This window comes from Schistocerca nitens, chromosome 4 (assembly GCF_023898315.1).
Source record: "Schistocerca nitens isolate TAMUIC-IGC-003100 chromosome 4, iqSchNite1.1, whole genome shotgun sequence".
In the NCBI taxonomy this organism is placed as follows: domain Eukaryota; kingdom Metazoa; phylum Arthropoda; class Insecta; order Orthoptera; family Acrididae; genus Schistocerca; species Schistocerca nitens.
This window is the reverse complement of record NC_064617.1, coordinates 891,335,829-891,360,161: the sequence shown is the minus strand read 5'-3', so window position 1 is coordinate 891,360,161 and position 24,333 is coordinate 891,335,829. Positions and strand designations below refer to the sequence as shown.

General features: G+C 43.6%; 1 protein-coding gene across 1 annotated transcript in view; it reads right to left on the bottom strand.

The window, feature by feature from the left end:
• Nucleotides 1-24,333, bottom strand: part of LOC126253434 (insulin-like growth factor-binding protein complex acid labile subunit) — a 161,623-nt gene that overhangs the window by 34,039 nt on the left and 103,251 nt on the right. The window contains exons 3-4 of the mRNA XM_049954775.1: nt 22,817-23,210; nt 1,732-2,158 (exon numbers count right to left, since the gene is read on the bottom strand). Coding sequence (XP_049810732.1) covers nt 1,732-2,158; nt 22,817-23,210 — 821 coding nt within the window. The remainder of the gene's footprint in view (nt 1-1,731; nt 2,159-22,816; nt 23,211-24,333) is intronic.

Below are 24,333 nucleotides of genomic sequence, written 5' to 3'. Positions count from 1 at the left end.
CGATGGACTGTTTCTATCGCAATCAGTAAACGTGGAAGGAAGCTACCGAACAGACAGAGGAATCTATATCTAGAGTGGCAGGAGTCGATTCTGATCCCAATTTTTAAGAAAGGTGACAAAATGGATTGTAGTAATTATAAAGGGATATCGATATTACCAGTATGTTCCAAAATTTTCTCGAATATTCTGCTAAGCAGGCTTACACCATACGCAGTTGAAATTGTGGGAGATTACCAAGCCGGCTTTCGGAGGAACAGATCAACTATAGACCAAATACTCACCCTGCGTCAAATTTTGGAAAAGAAATGGGAATACAATAAGCCAGTTCATAGTCTTTTCATAGATTTTACAAAAGCATATGATTCAGTATTGCAATCAAAATAGTACAGAATTCTTTTGGAACTTGGAATACCAAAGAAGTATGTCAGACTTATAGAAGTGAGTTTGAAAAACACAAAAGGTAGAGTACGCGTGGGGAAATTGGAGTCAGAAGAATTTGTAATAAAGAACGGACTTAAGCAGGGAGATGCCCTGTCTCCGCTACTTTTTAATTTAGTCCTAGAATATATTGTACGAATGGCAGCAGATAATTCAGAGGGTGTGGAGTTAAATGGAAATATTAAGATATTAGGGTATGCAGATGATCTAAACATCATTAGCAATAAGAAAGAATCTGTAACAGCAAATGCGAATGCGTTAATCAAGGCTAGTGAAGATGTAGGTCTAAGGATAAGTGAAGACAAAACTAAATACCTGGTTACTACTAGAATGCCAACAGCAGTAGATCAGGAAATGTTAAGAGTTGGAGACACGCAGTTTGAAAAAGTGAACACATTTAAGTATCTAGGCGTGGACACCACTTCGAGAAATGAGATTGAATCCGAACTGAAGAAGAGATTTCGGGCGGGAAATGCATGCTACTTCTCACTGAATAGATTACTTTCATCACGGATATTGTCTAGGAATTTAAAGATTAGAATATACAAAACTATTATTCTACCAGTTATGATGTATGGGTGTGAGACTTGGTCTCTCACTGTGCATAATGAAAAACCGTTTCCAGTATTTGAAAACAAAATTTTGAGGAAAATTTTCGGAGCAAAAAGGGATGACATTGGCGGAGAGTGGCGAAAACTACATAACGAAGAGGTTCACGAACTCTATTCAAGCCCTGACATAATCAGTAATATTAAATCACGTAGGCTGCGATGGGCGGGTCACGTAGCTCGAATGGATGAGGGCAGGGCAGCGCGCAGAGTACTGGTAGGGCACCTAGAGCGAAAACGTCCTGTGGGGAGACCGAGGCGTAGATGGGAGGACAACGTGAAGGCTGATTCGAGGAGCCTAGGTATTGAAGGAGAATGGAAGGAAATAGCCCAAGACGGGGACAGATGGCGAAAATACGTTGCTGCGGTAATGGACTCTCGAGTCCGGTGTGACCAGTGAGTATACTTGGAAGAACTAATTACACACTGACATAATCGTCGGTATTGTTTTCGTTTCCCAAAAGTTATAAATAATTTGATTTCGGAAAAGAAGCTCTGTATTTGAACAAGATGTCGAAGAAGAAGGTCCCTTACGTACTGGTTGTACCGAGTAAGATGTGGAGACGGCGGTTTGAAAGCGGACGGAAGAAGTACGAGGAAGGGCGTCCCTTGCCTGAGGGATCGCTACCTGGTGAAGGGGCAAGTGTGGCAAATGTCCGGCATTCGTTGCCGTTAGCCGGCCTACCTCGGCGAGCCGGTGGCAGCGGCTGAAGGCGGCGTCCGGCAGCGCGGTGAGCAGGTTGTCCTGCAGATGCAGCTCGTACAGGTCGGGCAGGGTGGCGAAGGCGTCGTCCTCGAGGCTGGCAAGCCCGCAGGCGGGCGCGCCCAGCACGCTGAGCGCGGGGAGTCCCCGGAAGGTGTCGGCCCCCAGCGCGGGCATGCGCGCGCCGCCCACCTCCAGCCGCGTCAGCGCCGCCGCCCGCAGCAGCACACTCTCCGCCCCCACCTCCAGCCCGTTGCCGCTCAGGTCCAGCTCGAGTAGCTGGCCGTTGCTCGAGAAAGTACTCGCGTCCAGCGTCGAGATGGCGTTGTTGTCGAGAGCGGCCCTCTCCAACTGGGACAGGTTGAAGAACGCTGGTGAGTCGATCCAGCTCAGCGGCGTCTTGCTTATCCTGAAACCAAAAAAAGTACGAAGTTTCACAGGCTGCGACATTGTCGCCAGAAAAAAGTGACCCGTATTTGTAATAAGTTTCCTTTAATTTACGTCTATGGTCACAAACTTTTTGTTAACAGATTACCGGTTTCGATCTTTAACGACCATCATCAATTTAAGGAGATGGGACCTGGATAAACTGACTAAACCAGAGGTTGTACAGAGTTTCAGGGAGAGCATAAGGGAACAATTTACAGGAATGGGGGAAAGAAATACAGTAGAAGAACAATGGGTGGCTTTGAGCGATGAATTAGTGAAGGCAGCAGAGGATCAAGTAGGTAAAAAGACGAGGGCTAGTAGAACTCCTTGGGTAACAGAATAAATATTGAATTTAATTGATGAAAGGAGAAAATATAAAAATGCAGTAAATGAAGCAGGCAAAAAGGAATAGAAACGTCTCAAAAATGAGATCGACAGGAAGAGCAAAATGGCTAAGCAGGGATGGCTAGAGGACAAATGTAAGGATGTAGAGGCTTATCGCACTAGGTGTAAGATATATACTGCCTACAGGAAAATTAAAGAGACCTTTGGAGAAAAGGGAACCACTTGTATGAATATCAAAAGCTCAGATGGAAACCCAGTTCTAAGCAAAGATGATAAAACAGAAAGGTGGAAGGAGTGTATAGAGGGTCTATACAAGGGCGATGTACTTGAGGACAATATTATGGAAATGGGAGAGGATGTAGGTGAAGATGAAATGGGAGATATGATTCTGCGTGAAGAGTTTGACATAGCACTGAAAGACCTGAGTCGAAACAAGGCCCCAGGAGTAGACAACATTCCCTTAGAACTACTGACAGCGTTGGGAGAGCCAGTCCTGACGAAACTCTACCATCTGGTGAGCAAAATGTATGAGACAGGCGAAATACCCACAGACTTCAAGAAGAATATAATAATTCCAATCCCAAAGAAAGCAGGTGTTGACAGATGTGAAAATTACCGAACTATCAGTTTAATAAGTCACTACTGCAAAATACTAACGCGAATTCTTTACAGACGAATGAAAAATCTAGTAGAAGCCGACCTCGGGGAAGATCGGTTTGGATTCCATAAAAATATTGGAACACGTGAGGCAATACTGACCTTACGACTTATCTTAGAAGCTAGATTAAGGAAAGGCAAATCTACGTTTCTAGCATTTGTAGACTTAGAGAAAGCTTTTGACAATGTTGACTGGAATTCTCTCTTTCAAATTCTGAAGGTGGCAGGGGTAAAATACAGGGAGCGAAAGGCTATTTACAATTTGTACAGAAACCAGATGGCAGTTATAAGAGTCGAGGGGCATGAAGCAGTGGTTGGGAAGGGAGTGAGACAGGGTTGTAGCCTATCCCCGATGTTATTCAATCTGTATATTGAGCAAGCAGTGAAGGGAACAAAAGAAAAATTCGGAGTAGGAATTAAAACCCATGGAGAACAAATAAACACTTTTAGGTTCGCCGATGACATTGTAAATCTGTCAGAGACAGCAAAGGACTTGGAAGAGCAGTTGAACGGAATGGATAGTGTGTTGAAAGGAGGATATCAGATGAACATCAACAAAATCAAAACGAAGATAATGGAATGTAGTCGAATTAAGTCGGGTGATGCTGAGGGAATTAGATTAGGAAATGAGACACTTAAAGTAGTAAAGGAGTTTTGCTATTTGGGGAGCAAAATAACTGATGATGGTCGAAGTAGAGAGGATATAAAATGTAGACTGGCAATGGCAAGGAAAGCGTTTCTGAAGAAGAGAAATTTGTTAACATCGAGTATAGATTTAAGCGTCAGGAAGTCGTTTCTGAAAGTATTTGTATGGAGTGTAGCCATGTATGGAAGTGAAACGTGGACGATAAATAGTTTGGACAAGAAGAGAATAGAAACTTTCGAAATGTGGTGCTACAGAAGAATGCTGAAGATTAGATGGGTAGATCACATAACTAATGAGGAAGTATTGAATAGGATTGGGGAGCAGAGAAGTTAGTGGCACAACTTGACTAGAAGAAGGGATTGGTTGGTAGGACATGTTCTGAGGCATCAAAGGATCACCAATTTAGTATTGGAGGGCAGCGTGGAGGGTAAAAATCGTAGAGGGAGACCAAGAGATGAATACACTAAGCAGATTCAGAAGGATGTAGGTTGCAGTAGGTACTGGGAGATGAAGAAGCTTGCACAGGTTAGAGTAGCATGGAGAGCTGCATCAGACCAGTCTCAAGACTGAAGACCACAACAACAGCAACATCAGATAGGCAGCAAAAATTAGAAAAACATAAATACACTCGCAAACGGTCTACAGCTTAAGAACAATACATAGACCATAATGAAAAGTAGTTCTGACAAAGTTTACATTTGTGCGCTTTAAATATGAAGAGGCATACCTGTTTCTTTAAAACAAAGTCCTAATGTACTGCAGCCATAGTGGCATCGTCAAATGTTAAATGAGGAATCAGCAGAAGCATCGTCAAATCCATATAAATAACATCACGTGCATGAGCCATGTTGTCAGTAGTACTACTGTTTAAAACAAGCTGCCGTACAGTAGCCACAAGATGTTTGTGTTGTAAATTCACCAGATGTCGCTAATGACGACATACACTAGTTTTCAATAATTAATTGAAACGGCGAAAATAAAGGGGGATGTAATAATTGAAGTCTGTAATAATGTTATAACGTATAAAAGGCATTATAGTAATAAAAATCAATAAAAAGAATAATATAGACTCGGACACTCAGATGTTTAGGACGGGTGGTAGAGACAGAGTGCATCGAGAGACATTATACTGAGTGCACTATCCGAAAATTACCTCGAGCAATTAAACAGAGAACCGATTCGTGGAGATAACATCTTGGACCTAATGATAACAGATCCGAACTTTTCGACTCTGTAGGCGCAGAACAGGGAATCAGTGATCATAAGGCCGTTGCAGCATCCCTGAATGTGGAAGTAAATAGGAATATAAAAAAGGAAGGAAGGTTTATCTGTTTAGCAAGAGTAATAGAAGGCAGATTTCAGACTACCTAACAGATCAAAACGAAAATTTCTGTTCCGACACTGACAATGTTGAGTGTTTATGGAAATAATTCAAGGAATCGTAAAAGGCGTTTTAGACAGGTATGTGCCGAGTAAAACTGTGAGGGACGGGGAAAACCCACCGTGGTTCAACAACAAAGTTAGGAAACTACTGCGAAAGCATAGAGAGCTTCATTGCTAATTTAAACGCAGCCAAAACCTCTCAGACAAACAGAAGCTAAACGATGTCAAAGCTAGCGTAAGGAGGGCTTTGCGTGAAGCGTTCAGTGAATTCGAAAGTAATATTCTATGTACCGACTTGACAGAAAATCCTAGGAAGTTCTGGTCTTACGTTAAATCAGTAAGTGGATCGACACAGCATACCCAGACACTCTGGGATGCTGATGGCATTGAAACAGAGGATGACACGCGTAAAGCTGAAATACTAAACACCTTTTTTCAAAGCTGTTTCACAGTTCCTTCTCTAAATCCTCGCACGAACGAAAAAATGGCTGAGATCGAAATAAGTGTTGAAGGAATAGAAAAGCAACTGAAATTACCCAACAGAGGAAAGTCCACTGGACCTGACGGGATACCAGTTCGATTCTACACAGAGTGCGCAAAAGAACTCGCCCCCCTTGCCCCCCTTCTAACAGCCGTGTACCGCAAGTCTCTAGAGGAACGGAAGGTTCCAAACGATTGGAAAAGAGCACAGGTAGTCCCAGTTTTCAAGAAGGGTCGTCGAACAGATGCGCAAAACTATAGGCCTATATCTCTGACATCGATCGGTTGTAGAATTTTAGAACACGTTTTTTACTCGCGTATCATGTCGTTTCTGGAAACCCAGAATCTAGTATGTAGGAATCAACGTGGATTCCGGAAACAGCGATCGTGTGATATCCATCTCGCTTTATTTGTTCATGAGACCCAGAAAATATTAGATACAGGCTCCCAGGTAGATGCCATTTTCCTTGACTTCTGGAAGGCGTTCGATACAGTTCCGCACTGTCGCCTGATAAACAAATTAGGAGCCTACGGAATATCAGACCGGCTGTGTGGCTGGATTGAAGAGTTTTAGCAAACAGAACACAGCATGTTGTTCTCAATGGAGAGACGTCTACAGACGTTAAAGTAACCTCTGGCGTGCCACAGGGAAGTGTTATGCGACCATTGCTTTTCACAATATATGTAAATGACCTAGTAGATTCGGAAGTTCCATGCGGCTTTTCGCGAATGATGCTGTAGCATACAGAGAGGTTTCAGCATTAGAAAATTGCAGCGAAATGCAGGAAGATCTGCAGCGGATGGGCACTTGGTGCAGAGAGTGGCAACTGACCGTTAACATAGACAAATGTAATGTATTGCGAATACATAGAAAGGAGGATTCTTTATTGTATGATTATATGATAGCGGAACAAACACTGGCAGCGGTTACTTCTGTAAATTATCTGGGAGTATGCGTGCGGAACGATTTGAAGTGGAATGATCATTTAAAATTAATTGTTGGTAAGGCGGGTGCCAGGTTGAGATACATTGGGAGAGTCCTTAGAAAATGTAGTCCATCAACAAAGGAGGTGGCTTACAAAATGCTCGTTCGACCTATACTTAAGTATTGCTGATCAGTGTGGGATCCGTACCAGGTCGGGTTGACAGAGGAGATAGAGAAGATCCAAAGAAGAGCGGCACATTTCGTCACAGGGTTATCTGGTAAGCGTGATAGCGTTACGGAGATGTTTAGCAAACTGAAGTGGCAGACTCTGCAAGAGAGGCGCTGTGCATCGCAGTGTAGCTTGCTGTCCAGGTTTCGAGAGGGTGCGTTTCTGGATGAGATATCGTATATATTCCTTCTCCCTACGTATACCTCCCGAGGAGATCACGAATGTAAAATTAGAGATTCGAGCGCGCACGGGGGCTTTCCGGCAGTCGTTCTTCCCGCGAAGCATACGCGACTGGAACAGGAAAGGAAGGTAATGACAGTGGCACGTAAAGTGCCCTCCGCCACACACCATTGGGTGGCTTGCGAAGTATAAGTGTAGATGTAGATGTTGGATGGAGCTTCATTGTTGGTCTCCATTTGGCTGGCTGGTGGAATCCGTGACAATCAGGTTTTTGGAGTGTTCAGATGTGACAATGGCCTAGTGTTGGACTGCATGGGAATGTGATGGCAGGCATACGCATTGTAAAGGTTCCAGTCGTCCATATCTAATCACAAAGGAGAATCGATGTATTGTGCGGCAAGCACATTGTAACCTCTTTACATATCCGACTGTCATCTGAGAACAGGTAATGGACTTGGTGCAACATTCGGTGTCATCTCCCACCACAGTCAGAAACCAACAGCAGTGAGGCCAGGGAATTACTGTCCAATGCTTAGGCTGCCATTACGCAATGAAATGTCACATACACCCTACGTTCCCACGTTTTACCCCTCATGGGACAGTTTTTGATGCCATTTTTCGACAGGACAATGCTCGGTCACATATGTCACGTGCCTCTGTGAACTATCTGCGTGGTGTCGCACTGCTGTGGCCAGCAACATCCTCATATCTATTCCCCCACAGAATATGAATGCCGTTTGAAAAGTCCGTGCAAAAATAAAAACTCCTTATGTTTTTGGGGTAAACCTTTTTTATTTTTCGACTTAGTCTGCTTTTATACTTATACATTCGTCCAACTCTGTTCTAATTTGTTGATCCCTTCCGAATAATAGGAATTGTCCAAGTCTGTAAAATAGCTATTAGTTGCTGCAATCACTTCCTCGTTTGAATAAAATCTTTGTCCCACCAGCCATTTCTTCAAATTGGGGAACAAATAGCAGTCCGCAGGAGCCAAATCTGGAGATAAGGAGTATGTGAAACGAGTTGGAATCCTATTTCCATTAATTTTGCGACCACAACTGCTGAGGTGTGTGTGTGCTGGCGCATTGTCATAATGGAAAAGGACTTTTTTGCGGTCGAATCGCCGGCGTTTTCCTTGAAACCATTTATAAACTGTTCTAATCGAAGGTGCAGAGTCACTGTAATGTTTATATAGCTTCTCTTTAGTCTCCTGAGGCGCTTTGCCTTGCATAAAGTAATGTTTAATCACAACACGAAATTCTTTTTCGTCCATTGTTTGACAATCATTCGACTTCCTTGATTCACACGGATGCCAAACACAAAGAAGTAGACACATATGGCTGAAACTTGGTGTGCGTTCTTTCCGAAGATGCTACTAACTAAACATGACCTCGATACGCGCCGGTGGTGCCATCTCTCGGACTTTGCACGGACTTCTCAAACGCCCATCGTATGTGTGGGGCAGCTGTCCCAATGCAGTATCCAGAACATTAATGATCAGTTATGACAGTTGTGGGTTGGGCTGCCTCGCAAGAAGATACACTGGCCTTACGACAAGTTTTGCAATTGAATCAGTATATGCATCCACGCAAGAAGTGGCCCAGTATCATAGTGATAAGTGGACTTATACTGCCAGGCTCTTCGTAAAACTTACTCGAATTTGCAGTCGCTGAATTAACATCACATACCCTCCCAATCCGTGAAGTTCCGTTTCATTTCTTCCTCCCCTCCTGCATGCTTCACTTTTTTTCTCAGGCTTTGTAACCTGGCCTGTGTTTACGGAGAGGGCGTGGTAGAGGAGGCGACAACGTAGTGGTGGGGTATCTGTTGTGAACAATCACCGCCCAGTTGCAGATAGGCAGTGGAAGCCTATGCACGAACGTCTATCTTATGTAACCCGTAAGCTACAGTTGGAGTGTTTGCAAATGACCACACACAGTGAGACAAAAAAAAAAAAAGACCCACCACTAAAGAATTATCTGAATGGGACAGAAATCGGTATGTGACGTACATGTACAGACAAACAAACGATTACAGTTTCAAAAAATTCGCATGATTTATTCAAGAGAAAGCGCTTCATAAACTCAGCAAGTTATGCATTGGCCCACCCTTGGCCCTTATGGAAGAAGTTCTTTGGCTGGACATTGATAGAGTTACTGGATGTTCTCCTGAGGGATATCGTGCCAAATTCTGTCCAGTTGGTGTGTTAGATCGTCAAAATTCCGAGCTGGTTCGAGGGCACTGCACAATATGCTCCAAACGTTCTCAGTTCTGGAGAGATACGACCATTGCGATAAAACAGGGTAAAGCAGACTCGCACGGAAAGATTTAGGTGTTCATTTCTCCCAAGTGTTGTTCGAAAGTGGAACGGTAATGAAGATGTAGACGGTGTCGAAGAATTTCACCACATTCTGTGAAATTATGCCTAATGAAATGTCTCTGTATTGCGAATGTATGCTGTATAAATCAGTTGTTTCAACTTGCCGTACACATAAAAAGTCGTAGGAATGAGACTGGCTGGACGTGTGAGCCATAGAAATGGTCCTCCCTTACCCACGAGTGTGACACATAAGATATCATCCGATGTCCACCGAACATTGTGACTCAAATAGTGCAGGAAACCTAATATGAAAAAAAAAGAAATACGCCTTTTATTAGTGAGGCCATATCCTGTTATAAATCTGGGACAGTGTTCTGAATGGAGTTATTCCAAACATTTTGAACATCTGTAGTGAGTTTATGACTTCAGAATATCGTCATTGTTTACTTCAATAAGAACTCAGAAAAGGCTGGATATAGTTTGAAGAGTGCAAGTGGAGTGGCAGTTATACACATACTGTAAACCTTGTGTGCAAGCATATTAGCCAAATAACTTTGAACTCACGGCCCCCTTCTATCAATGGATTACGCAGTGCTGGACTTATTACGGTTGTTATGGTTCATCGTGATGATGCTTTTCAACTGCCGCAGCAGTCAGATCTGCACAGGTGAAAAATCCACGCTCCATGCTCATCTCATATATTCGGACCTAAATTAATATGGACATTTTTCCTTATTTTGACTTTAGAAATCTTCCCTAAAAGTATGGAAAAGTATTAATTGCATAACTTTTAATTTTGGATGCAGCAATATTGCCTCAGTACAAAAACGAAATGCGTTGTCTCCTTGTCCGGACCAGGTACTTTCAATGATTTCCCTTGATATTGTACCTATTGTTTACCGATGAACTAATCAGCCCAAACAGTTACATTTCTGAAGATGGGGAAGTGGCCTTACTCCGCCCAAAATGACTAGCAGTGGTATGGAAAACATGCGAGAGGAACTCGACAACCACCTCAGCAATTGGGGATCTTACTAGGTAACATAGTGCTTAAATACATTGATATAGAGACCATTAGGTGTATTTTAATTGCGTGAATGATTTTTTGCTCTATCTTTTAATTATTTCCAAAATCGAGGAGTTACTAATTTGCTCGATATCCGTTGCTTTCCGCTATACCCAGGGCCGATCCGATTTTTTTAACACAAGCGAAGTATCTTTTAGCGCCCTCTTCCCCCTTTATCCCTAGAACACTTCCATCGGTTTCAGTTTTCAGTGTTAATTGTGGCATGTACTGTATACATTTATACACTCCAGCACTTAGGCGCCCCTCTCAGCGTGACAACTACAAATTATGATACATCCTGCATAAACATCTTACGAGAGTGGCAAAGTGTGTAATGTGATTGATATTTGTATTGTTCCCCCCCTTCTGAGGGGTATTTACCAATAACATTTTTTGTAAATCTTTCACTCTACCTCTGAAGAAGACAGTGGGCTGAACGAAAGCACATCCCTTTTCAGCCAATAGTTGTAGTTTGTGCTGTTGTGACACCAATTATTCACGACAAGTGGATGCTTATTTCATTTTGTTGGGTCTTTAATTTCACATAAATTCATAGTCGGGAGGAAGATGTTGTTCACTATGTTTTCTTCATTCCAAATCCCGCCATTTGCCTTACGGTTGAGAGAACAGCATCTCGGTCGGAAAAGCTGCAGCTGGGATTGATTGCCTGCAGTTCGGTTTATATATCTTCACATTATTCAGTGGTCTTGATGGCGCTCTGTCGCGATCTTGGAATTTTGTTGATGTAGAAAATATTCGTCTTCTGTAGAAGATGAAAATCTGGTCGATGTAGAGAACATTGTCTTTTCTGTGGGAGTTGACTGAACATTGCTCATAATTTGTTCTTAACATATCAGGCTGCTACATCTTCTAAAATCCTCTAAGGTACTCTTAGAATATTGCCTGTGTCATTTATTTCACTGTTTTCCAAACAAAAAGTAAGGTACGGGGAGAATACACACCAGTTTATCACGAAAGTATTGACGTATCTAGCGTTGACAAGCGTGATATCTTGAATCCATTGCCATGCAGACTATCGCGCATTTCACTTATGCCGTAACATATAAAAAGTGAGCTTTAACAATACGCCTGCAAGAAAGCTCAGTAGCCTTTGGACTGCGGCGTTTACTCCTAGAAATGACGATTTTACTACGTAAGAGGAAAATCATGTATGGAAGAAGTGTAAAGCTCATTTGAGAATATAGTTCGCTTAGTATTCATAACATACGTTGGTGTTTTACTTGAACAAGGCACAAACTCACGGGTGGCATGTCGTTCGGCGATTCACAGATCACTTGGATCTATAAAGAATGGATGTAGAGTTTAAACTTGCAACCATCGTTCTTTGGAAAATATTTTTATCTTTACGAACTTTTTATTATCTACGACAATTAGACGACTATCGACCACTTTCCATCGAAAATGTCGTACTAGAGCGCAGGCGGATTCCGGGTGGTCTATGAAGATCCATTAACGCATTCTTGTAGTCTACAGACCGCCTCCGTAGCGTAGCGGTAGCGTTATCGCGTACCACGCAGGGGGCCCGGGTTCGATTCCCGGCAGGGGACTTGGTGTTCTGTGTCCTTCTTCATCATTTTCATCATCAGTGACTCGCAAGTCGCCGATGTGGCGTCACCTAAAAAGGACTTGCAATACAGCGGCCGAACTCCCCCGAATGGGGCCTCCCGGCCAACAATGCCATACAATCATTTCATTTAATTTTTCAGTCTATAGATTCTAAACAAAGTTGCAGCACCATTGCTGAGACTCCTAGAATACTGCGGGACATCTTCAGAAATGCTCTGCGACAATTCCAACAAACTTAGCTGCGCTGGGTAGCCGCGTGTCTAAGCCGCATTGTCAAGGTCCGCGCGGCTCCCTCCGTCGGAGGTTCGAGTCCTCCCTCGGGCATGGGTGTGTGTGTTGTCCTTAGCATAAGTCAGTTTACGTTAGAGTAAATAGTGTGTAAGCTTAGGGACCGATGACCTCAGCAGTTTGGTCCCATAAGATCTTCCCACAAATTTCCAATTTCCAACAAACTTAAAAGTATAGTTGCAAACGAATTTACAGGAACAAAATAAAATGAAAGAACGTCGTAACGTGAGAACGTGTGTAATAAAATTAATAAAAGATCTCGTCTCTTATTAGTCACAACTTTATGCAAAACTTTAACTTCTGTCTTGGCATATATCGGGAAACTGGTTAGGGACATGTTAAGATTTGTGACGCGTCTTACGCCCCTCTCCCCTTGGCGCCCCAAGTGGCGGCTTGTGCCGCTTGGGCCGTAAATCGACCCTGTTTGCACCCTCAAATCTTGTTTCTGTTCACATTGTCAAATACTTTGACCAAATCTTAATTGCTATGTGTGTTGTAGGTTCTGTTCTCGTCTTTTCTCTATTACTTGTTTCAGAACAAATACATTGTCCGTATTTGACAAGAAGCCTTCACATAATACAAGAACAACAGAAGACATTTTTAATAAATAAAGGATTAGGACAAGAGTGTCGAATATCACCCATTCTTTTTAACAATTACTTTAATGTCATTATCCTGCATGGGGAGCGGCACATACAGAAAGGTATTTAAAATACAAAAAGACATCGTGTAAAATGCTTCCAAGGATCTCGGATGTACTGTCGGAGCATCAAAAGTCCACGATATTTCGGCGAACGACCGTTCCGCCATCATCAGGTGGTATTTACATTGAGGTGACAAAAGTCATTGGATAGCGATCTGCATGTATACAGATGGCGGCAGTATTCAGTACACAAGGTACAAAAGGACAGTCCATTGGCGGAGCCGTCATTTGTACTCAGGTAATTCATGTGAAAAGGTTTCCGACGTGATTATGGTAGGTGTTAACAGACTTTGAACAAGGAATGGTAGTTGGAACTAGACGCATGAGACATTTAATTTTGTAAATCGTTAGGGAATTCAACATTCCGAGATCCGCAATGTCAAGAGTGTGCCGAGAACACTAAATTTCAGGTATTACCTCACACCACAGATAACACAGTCGCTGACGACCTTCACTTAACGACCGAGAGCAGCGGCGTTTGTTGTCAGTGCTAACAGACAAGCAACCTCAGAAGTCAGTGTGGTATGTACAACGAACGTATCCGTTAGGACAGCGCGGCAAAATTTGGTGTTAATGGGATATGGCAGCAGGTAAACGACACGGCTGCTTTTGCTAACAGCATGACATGGCCTGAGGAGCCTCTCCTAGGCTCTTGACCATATCGGTTGGACACTATACAACTGGACAACCGTGGTCTGGTCAAATCAGTCCCGATTTCAGTTGGTAAGAGCTGATGGTAGGGTTCAAGTGTCACGCAGAGCCCACGAAGCCACGAACCCAAGTTCTCAACAAGGCATTGAGCAATTACGGAATTGTGCTGGTTTTGTTTAGATAGAAAGGACTGGGTCCTTTGGTCCAGCTGAATCGATCATTGACTGGAAACGGTTATGTTCGGTTACTTGGAGGTCTTTTGCAGCCACACATGGACTTCATGTTCCAAAACTACGATGGAATTGTTATGGATGATGCTGCACCATGTCGCTGGACCACAATTGTTGGCGATTGGTTTGTAGAACATCCCGGACAATTTGGGCTAACGATTTGGCCACCCAAATCGCCCGACATGAATTCTATACGACATTAATGGTACATCATCGAGAGATCAGTTCATCCACAAAATCCTACACCGGCAACAGTTTTGCAGTTATGGACGGCTATAGAGGCAGCATGACTTAATATTTCTGCAGGGAACTTCCAACGACTTGTTGATTCCATCCCACGTCGAGTTGCTGCACTACGCCGGGCAAAAGAAGGTCCGACACGATATTAGGAGGTATCCCGTGACTTTTGTCACCTCAGTGCATACCTGTCGGTCTAGAGTTCGGATCACTCCGGCCCAGCACCGTGATATGCGGTGAAAGAGCACGCGGCTGCGAAGTTCGCGGAGAGTCTCCGTTGCCCGTTGTCTCAATCGCTTTTCGCGTCCGGATGTCACGTTCTGTTTTGAAAGAGCTCACAAGGGGAGACCGCCAATTGTGAAATTCAGATTCGATTCATACTGCGCATAATAAAAGCTCATGGCCAGAGGTGTAATGTGGCAAAGCACCAAGATGCACTTCTCAGCCGTTGTCGAGAAAATCGACAGTTAAAAGAAACCGTTGCGGTGAAATACTCTCTACGATTACTAATTTTCTACAGCGTTGTGGCGCAGCGGTAAGCACTCGGGTTCGTAATCCGAAAGTTGCCGGATCGAATCTCGCGCCATGCAACCTTTATTTTTAGTATTTGTTTTTTGTAATTAATATAATATAATATATATATAATTCCCGGCAATCAGTTGCAAGAATTATGCATATAATAAGTTGTTGAAAGTCGTTTGTCGTGGAAAACTGGCGACTTCGAACATCATTATGTTTTCCGCAAACGAAGTTGTATTTCACAAATGTTATTAATTGTCTTCATAATGTTAACCATGTATAGTTAACGGAAGACGTAGAAACGGTATTCCGAAACGAATACGTATAGCGTAAGTCAAACGTTCGAATTAGAATAGAGACCCCACGAACACAAATTTGCTGCGGCAGGTATGAAATATAAACTCCGTTACTCGCTCGTTACACTTGAACGACAGATGTTGAATGGGCCGAAACGAGCCGCCGCATAACAGCGTAGTTGCCTGCTAACTTCGAAAGAAGGTAGATGCGGTCCCTAGCGCAACTTATAACATCGTCGAAAATCCGTGCGGACGGGAGAGCTTTGGTACACCCTGTTAAAAAAACGGAAAAATGGAGGCGGTACAATTGGAGAGCGATCCGCCTTCACCAAAATGCATAAGCAATTCATTAGTTATATGTATATATATATATATATATATATATATATATATATATATATATATATATATATATATATTTGAATTACAAAAAACTAATAATACAAAAAAAATTGCATGGCGCGAGCTTCGATCCGGTGACCTTCGCATTACGGACCCGAGCGCTTACCGCTGCGCCACAACGCTGCAGAAAAATCACTCCTCGTAGAGAGTATTTCACCGCAACGGTTTCTTTTAACTGTCGATTTTCTCGACAACGGCTGAGAAGTGCATCTTGGAGCTTTGCCACATTACACCTCTGGCCATGAGCTTTTATTATGCGCAGTATGAATCGAATCTGAATTTCACAATTGGCGGCCTCCCCTTGTTAGTATCAGCACCCACGCCTTGCTCATTTGGAAGACCGTGTCCCTGTTGATTAAATAATCCGACACCCGGATTTCCGTTGCTTCTTTTAAAACACAGTCCCAAAATTTATCGGTGGTAGCTAGAACTTCCGTTTGCAGGTAATTCATTTTATGTCCCTTTTCGATGCAGTTTTCCACTTTCACAGATTTGTTGGACCGCAGTAAGCGCATGTGGTGCTCGTGTTCTGTACATCAATCTTCAATTGTGCGGGTAGTTGCTCAAATATGTTGTTTTTTTTCCGGGGCCAACTAGGGCCGACCTAAGGACCAGCATATATAAACACCGCCAGCACGCAGTAGGCACTTCATTCCATCAGCACCACCTGACGATGGCGGAACGTTTCCTCGCCGAAATATCGTGGACCTTCGACGTTTGAATCAGGCAGTACATCCGAGAATCTTGGAAACGGTATATACGTCGAGATAGCCGCATATTACGTACCTTGTTAAATTTTTACTTTTTGCGGCTGCTGTCATGATATTGCAAGAAAAAGACGACGACTTACAACGTGTACTTTACCAACTGAATCACCTTCGTAAACCGTACGATGTTGATACTTCTAAAACCAATACTACGGTGATGGTGTTTGGGGAAAAGATCCCGTCCGATACAAAAATTATCGCAGATAATATGATTTTAGAACAAGAATCAGCTTTCACTTATTTAGGATGTTAAAATGGGGCTAGACAATATTAAAGATCTACACTCCTGGAAATTGAAATAAGAACACCGTGAATTCATTGTCCCAGGAAGGGGAAACTTTATTGACACATTCCTGGGGTCAGATACATCACATGATCACACTGACACAACCACAGGCACATAGACACAGGCAACAGAGCATGCACAATGTCGGCACTAGTGCAGTGTATATCCACCTTTCGCAGCAATGCAGGCTGCTATTCTCCCATGGAGACGATCGTAGAGATGCTGGATGTAGTCCTGTGGAACGGCTTGCCATGCCATTTCCACCTGGCGCCTCAGTTGGACCAGCGTTCGTGCTGGACGTGCAGACCGCGTGAGACGACGCTTCATCCAGTCCCAAACATGCTCAATGGGGGACAGATCCGGAGATCTTGCTGGCCAGGGTAGTTGACTTACACCTTCTAGAGCACGTTGGGTGGCACGGGATACATGCGCACCTGCATTGTCCTGTTGGAACAGCAAGTTCCCTTGCCGGTCTAGGAATGGTAGAACGATGGGTTCGATGACGGTTTGGATGTACCGTGCACTATTCAGTGTCCCCTCGACGATCACCAGTGGTGTACGGCCAGTGTAGGAGATCGCTCCCCACACCATGATGCCGGGTGTTGGCCCTGTGTGCCTCGGTCGTATGCAGTCCTGATTGTGGCGCTCACCTGCACGGCGCCAAACACGCATACGACCATCATTGGCACCAAGGCAGAAGCGACTCTCATCGCTGAAGACGACACGTCTCCATTCGTCCCTCCATTCACGCCTGTCGCGACACCACTGGAGGCGGGCTGCACGATGTTGGGGCGTGAGCGGAAGACGGCCTAACGGTGTGCGGGACCGTAGCCCAGCTTCATGGAGACGGTTGCGAATGGTCCTCGCCGATACCCCAGGAGCAACAGTGTCCCTAATTTGCTGGGAAGTGGCGATGCGGTCCCCTACGGCACTGCGTAGGATCCTACGGTCTTGGCGTGCATCCGTGCGTCGCTGCGGTCCGGTCCCAGGTCGATGGGCACGTGCACCTTCCGCCGACCACTGGCGACAACATCGATGTACTGTGGAGACCTCACGCCCCATGTGTTGAGCAATTCGGCGGTACGTCCACCCGGCCTCTCGCATGCCCACTATACGCCCTCGCTCAAAGTCCGTCAACTGCACATACGGTTCACGTCCACGCTGTCGCGGCAAGCTACCAGTGTTAAAGACTGCGATGGAGCTCCGTATGCCACGGCAAACTGGCTGACACTGACGGCGGCGGTGCACAAATGCTGCGCAGCTAGCGCCATTCGACGGCCAACACCGCGGTTCCTGGTGTGTCCGCTGTGCCGTGCGTGTGATCATTGCTTGTACAGCCCTCTCGCAGTGTCCGGAGCAAGTATGGTGGGTCTGACACACCGGTGTCAATATGTTCTTTTTTCCATTTCCAGGAGTGTAGATGGAAAATTGGCTACATTTGGGAATATTTGTGATTCTGCTGATAATGTATGTAAAAATAAGGTCATACGGGAAACGACAGTAAAATTTTATAGACTTATGTTCTTTGCAGCACTTCTCGGCTGCTGCTTACCTGCAAAAGGAACAGTAAGTAAAACGCGGAGTGCAGGAATGAAATTTTTAAGGAGGACAAAATGGTACTCAAGAAGGGACCACATAAAGAAACAGTGCTAAAAGTAGAGCCAATTGAAAGTAGACTAACCAAATACAACAATATCTGGTACGAACACGTACAAAGGATGGAGAGTAAAAAGCTTTCCAAACTCATCGTAGCTTACAAACCAGCAGAAATAAATGTTGGGAGTCGTACGGAAAGATGGATAGAAAATTGCAGAAGGCAAAAAAAGCTCAATGCCTAACCCATGAAATGTAGAAGAAGAAAAATCTGAAGAATTGAGATTAATCATTACACCTTTTACGTGTAACTTAAAATAGAACTGGTCGTATTTTTACATTTTTTGAAACGTTAAAGTGATTTACTTACATTAATAAGTGGTTGATAAGGTTGGAAGATCGCTTTAATGATATCTAGAACATGAAGACAAAATGTTGAACATAATGTAGAACGCCGATGCGCAGCAGATGATCAAATGTTGGAAGCTAAAATTATTTTATTATTTTATTATGTAAGTACTTTATATACCGTATGTGAGGACGTTGATAATTTCCTTTCAGTTTTATTTATCAGCGAACCTTATTTAAAATCTCTGCTAGCTCTGAAAGCCATACATATCATAAAAATGGTTGTACTTATATGTTCAATACCTCCTCCTCCTAAACGAGTGGATCGACGTAAACCAAACTTGGTATACATATCGCTTAACTGTCTGAAACACTCGCTGCGGGGTAGGAACTACCCACCTACCAGAGTTCAGGAGATATGACGTCATAAACAACTATCTGCGTGATAAACTGCCGCAACTTTCATGACGTTTAAATTTATTGCTTCCCTGCTACTAACTATTCGCAACAAATTTCGCAGACAGTATTCACATATGTCGCTAAATGCACCAACAAAATTATACCATAGCTACCACAAACAATTCAGGAGATATAACATAGCAAACATTGAGAATGAAGAAGTGCTGCATTGTTAATGACGTTTAAATTTATTACTTCTTTGCTGCAAACTCTATTCATTTCGCAGACAGTATCTACATATCTCGCTGAATTTAGCTGAACAAGTATGTCATTGTACGCTACAGTTCAAGAGACATGAAGTGAACACTGAGATGCGTGAAAAAAGTCACATCATGCATGAACTTTCTATACTTCATTTATTCGTTACTACCAAGACACTCCTACAATCGAGTCAGTTTAAATAAATCTTTGACACCTGACAGCGCTTTTGACGGTTTTCAGCTGCGAACCGCAAACGGCTGTAGGCGAAAACAATAGCTGTCTATAGAGCAATGAAGAGACGTTGCCATGGAAACGTTTACAAAAATTGCGTTGTGGACAGCCGATGTAGATGCGCCTATCGTGCAGAAACTATTTCATAATTTCAAAGGTGTTTTCACAAATACATGGAAATTAATTTTTTTCTATATTGCGATACAAACACACTTCATTTTAAGTTTTCGTTTCTCGTAGAAAATTGCCAAAATGAATACTCGAACACTGACGGGTTTGCCAGCTAGCATAATAATAAAATTCTGAGCAAGTTCCATTCTTTAAACTGTTTCTTTCATTTATCCACTATGCCGAAATTAGTGAAAAATACGTTCAACATCTGCATCAGCCGTCGAAAGAACGCAAACGTTTCCAGCAGTTTCCAGAAATTTTTATGCTTTCTGACGCTGAAATATCGCACCCATTTATCAATATAACTACAATTTCGAAACTTTTGTCTTCACAGTTTAAATTATAATTGGCCTTCAAGTTCGTTTCTTCTTGTTTGAAGCACTTTGAAGATTGAACATCTCCAACACTAATTTTCTCTTCAGAATTTTAGCACGCTGACTGGGAATGAAGCGCTCCAGAATTACCACACACACTTTAAGACCAAAAACAAAAAAAAACAAAAAAACTATGCACTACGAGGGAATTATGCGAAAGGTACGGAAATCGATAGATGTGATGTACACATACAGACAAATTATTACAATTTCAGAAAAGTTTGACTATTTTTTCGAGAGAAAAAGCTTCGAAAATTGGTCTCTATTGGTCATCGGGGCTCAGTTCGAAGCGGGACTCATCACTAAAGACAATTCTATTCCAGTCAATGAGATTCCAGTCCGAAGACGTGTCTGAAGACGCGATGGACAGCTGTAGGATATCAACCTGAATGTCGCCTGCCATAAAGCCCGACAACCAGGAATGTTGGTCCGGGATTCCATTTCTTTTCATAGCAGGACACCTTTCATTGTCATCTGAAGTACGCTTACAGCCGACGGTACGTCGGCGATATTCAATGCCCCGTTTCGTTGCCCTTCATGGCAGTTCATCATAGGTTTACATTTCAACAAAATAATTCCTGCCCGCAAACAGCTAGAGTTTCTATTACTTGTCTTCGTGCTTGCCAAACCCAACATTGGCCAGTAATGTCGCATGATCTCTTCCAAACTGAGAACGTTTGGAGCATTATTGGCAGGGCCCTCTAAACGTCTCTGGATTTGACTGTCTAACGCGCCAGTTGGATAGAATTTGGCACTGCATCCCTCAGGAGCATATCCAACAAGACTATGTATCAATACCAAAACGAATAGCTGCTTGCATAAGGGGCAGAGGTGGAGCGAAGCTTTATTTACTTGCTCAATTTGTGTAGGGCTTTCTCTTGATCAAATCATCCAATACTTCTGGAATTGTAATCATTTGTCTGTACATGTACGTCTCATCAACCGATTCCCGATTTTTTTTTTCACTCTTCGAGCAAATTTTAATGATTTCCCGTCCTACTACTCTCGAGACACTGAAAGGCTCCCAACTTTCAGTAAAGAGAGCTGCGTCATCACAGGGAATGGTATATACACGGCTATATACTTGTTCTGAACGTAGAATGACCATAACATATTGTAATAAATATTCAATTCTGTTTCAAGGTTGCAATAACATTAATGGCAGGAAGAATAATCATAATAAAATTCCTCAAAATCGGTGACATCAAAGATTATTCTTAAATTCCTTAGGCGCTGCTGGGAGGAACGTTCCAAACTTGCGCGCATATCCTCGATTTTCTGGACGCTTGGTGACACTATAGTTCAATTCTTTTATCTTGGCAGCTCGCGCATGCCCGCCCAGACGCAGGAGATTGTTGTGTTGCCAGTTGCACGCGCCAAGAGAAGCAGCGCCATAGTATAGTATTGTTGTGTCTAGTTCATACAGCATAGACACAATGAGGTAGCTAGGTGCACGCTAAACTAACGCAGACGGGCTTGAAGTTCTGGAACATGAGACTTATTAATGAATAAGAAGAAAAGTACGTAGCGTTTTAATACTTAACTTTATTCTCTTATTGGAATACATCTCTCTTGAATATTAGTAAGCTATAAGCACTGATACAAATGGCGCCTTGCTAGGTCGTAGCTATGGACTAAGCTGAAGGCTATTCTATCTGTCTCTCGGCAAATGAGAGGAAAGCTTCGTACGTCTGGTCGCAAGCTATGTAGTCCGTACAACTGGGGCGATGTCTAGTCCGTGTCTTGTGACCTGCCATGTGGTGGCGCTAGGTTTTCGATCACCCAGTGGCGACACGCGGGTCCGACATGTACTACAGGACCGCGGCCGATTTAAGTTACCACCTAGCAAGTGTGGTGTCTAGCGGTGACACCACAAGTATAGTTCCCAAACTTACGTTTAGGGGGGAGCGCGCAGTTTATGAAGTAAAGCCACCACGGCCGCATTAACCCTTTCGCTGCTTCAGAGACGTGCTCCCGCATTCCGCGCTGTGCGCGATTTTGTCATCACTGCACTGCTCGCCTGTGCAGACACATGGTGTTCTCACTGCTTTGACACACTTATCATTCGATTTCACAAAAACTATTTGGCCCAAAAATTTGATTTTTACACATTTTCTTGACTGGTACCTTCCCCCCATAAATGACTTAATTTTGTTTCGATGTTTAACGCAGTTATTGTGCAGCATTAAATGTAGTAAACCATTGCACGAAATTTTGGAGAGTTTGCAGAGGTAAAAGTCCACAGCGTATACTTTCCGTATGGTCGATTTTAGTTGCCACTAGAAATTTCAAAAAATTACATTCAAACGAATGAAATTCATGAATTAAAACACTTCGATATTGTTTATAAATAAAGAAAGTATTAAGCACTGGTCAAGCTTTGAACTTGGAACCTTTCGCTAAGCAGCCAAACACCTTAACCATTACCCTAACACAGCTCGCCTTGCAATAGGATTCCTGGAGTAGTATACAGCATCTCGCAAACGACCGACAAACACTGTTGGAATGACTATGAATTACTCACGTTTCGTCGAAGTGCAATAGGAAATAAACAATTACCACTGTTCTTTATTGTGAAAAAGCGGTTAGTGAGAATGAATTTCCTTGCTATCGCCTGAATTAGGAGGCTTATTGCTTGTTTGGTTTAATTAATTAATAGAATATGAAGCAGTTGGTATAAAGAATGCTTTTTCCAAACTTTCTTTTATATAAAGTCTACTATCAAGACATTGCTTTTGTTCAATTACTTTATTTATGACTGAAAGTTTCTAAAACTGAAGACACTCGTCCGTGCTCTGCACTACAGCCGAGCTCTGGCAACGCCGTTCTCTGTTCATTGGCTGACTGTGTTTTGTGACGTCAGATGCGCAGAACGAACCTAAACTCGGCCGCCGTCGTAAATGCGCCGTGGATAAACACGATCTTACAAAACACATAAATAGTGATTAAATTTGAACTGCTGTATTTACTACTGTGACTAACTGGGTGATGCCACGCAAGACAGACGTGACCCTGTCTTCCCAAGCTGGCCACTTCAACCAGTGATTCGAGTGAGGGTACAGACCTGAGGACAGTGAGTGCTGGCGTTCCGCTGAAGACATCGGGACCCAGACGCGTCACGTTAGTGCGACTCAGATCCAGAAAGGACAGGTGGGCCGCGTTCAGAAATGTTCCGCTGGACGGCACAAGCAGTGGGTTGCTGCTCACATTCAGCTGCTTCAGCTTGGGCACAGTGACGAACGCGTCCGGTCGGATGGAGACGATCTCATTCCCGTGGAGATCGAGAACTTCCAGCTCCGGGAGGTCGGTCAGGCCGTCCACTGCACGCAGGCGGTTCTCCTTGAGACGCAGTGTCCAGAGGCCGGTGAGGTTCCGGAAGGTAGCAGGCGGCACAGTAGCGATGCCACATCGGCTGAGTTCCAGAATCCTCAGGTCTGGGGCCACCAGAAATGGCCCATCTGTGACACATGTAACACACTCGTAAGCAAACACGACATGTATGATTTTTTTTTCTTTGAGTCCCTATTATCAATGATAATGTAAATGTTTGTTAGTCACTGCAGGAGATATTTCGTGAAATACGATATCGAGAGATGGAACCGGTATCAAACATAGTCATTAATTCCAAGTTGTAGCGAAAAGATGTCTTCTGAAAGAAGCGGAAGCAATACGTATTCGTGTACTCAACTGGCTTCTGTCTGGCGCCGTGCAGACAGACTCTGCGCATACGAGAAGGGCAGTGTTCATCGAACGCTCCACAATTATCCCGACACACTCAGCATGATGTCCCCCAAATACGGTATGGTTCAAACAAGTGACCACTATTTTCCAGGGCATCCCCAATCTGGGATGATACAGGGGTGACGGGTATAAAAGGGTGGACCCGCCACCAAGTTGGAGGTCGGTACAGTAGGCATCTGTGACGCTAGCCGTGTGTAGCTTGTTGCCACGCTGCAGACTTAGAATAGTTGGAGATACCGGCGTAGTGCCATCAAGAAGGAGATAGGCGCGGGTTTGCTGGCAGCTGGCTTGAAGTGTCCACAGCACACTCATCATCAAGATGTAGAAGAAAGAGCAACACTTGGTCATCGAGGCCACGCAGGGTAGCCGTGCGGTCTAGGGCGGTCTGTCACGGTTCGTGCGGCTGCCCTCGTCGGAGGTTCGAGTCCTCCCTCGGGCATGGTTGTGTGTGTTGTCCTTAGTGTAAGTTAGTTCAAGCTAGAGTAAGCAGTGCGTAAGCCTAGAGACCGATGACCTCAGCAGTTTGGTCCAATAGTCCTTACTACAAATTTCCAATTTGGTCATCGAGAATGTTGAAATAAACCTTCTAGTTCATATTCTACTAATTACAGGAATGCAGTCGGGTGAAGTCGTCGATAACCTTAGATATTTCGACAGGTGACCACCCTGTCGTTTTCAGGGCGAATCTGCAACAAGTAAGCGCTGTGCGAGAGAATTCAAAAACCTCGGTTTGCAGAGCAGTTCCGACACACACACACACACACACACACACAAACTACAAACACTAACACCATCATAACCAAAGGTACCCAGCGCTAAAAGTTATTTATAATGAAAATT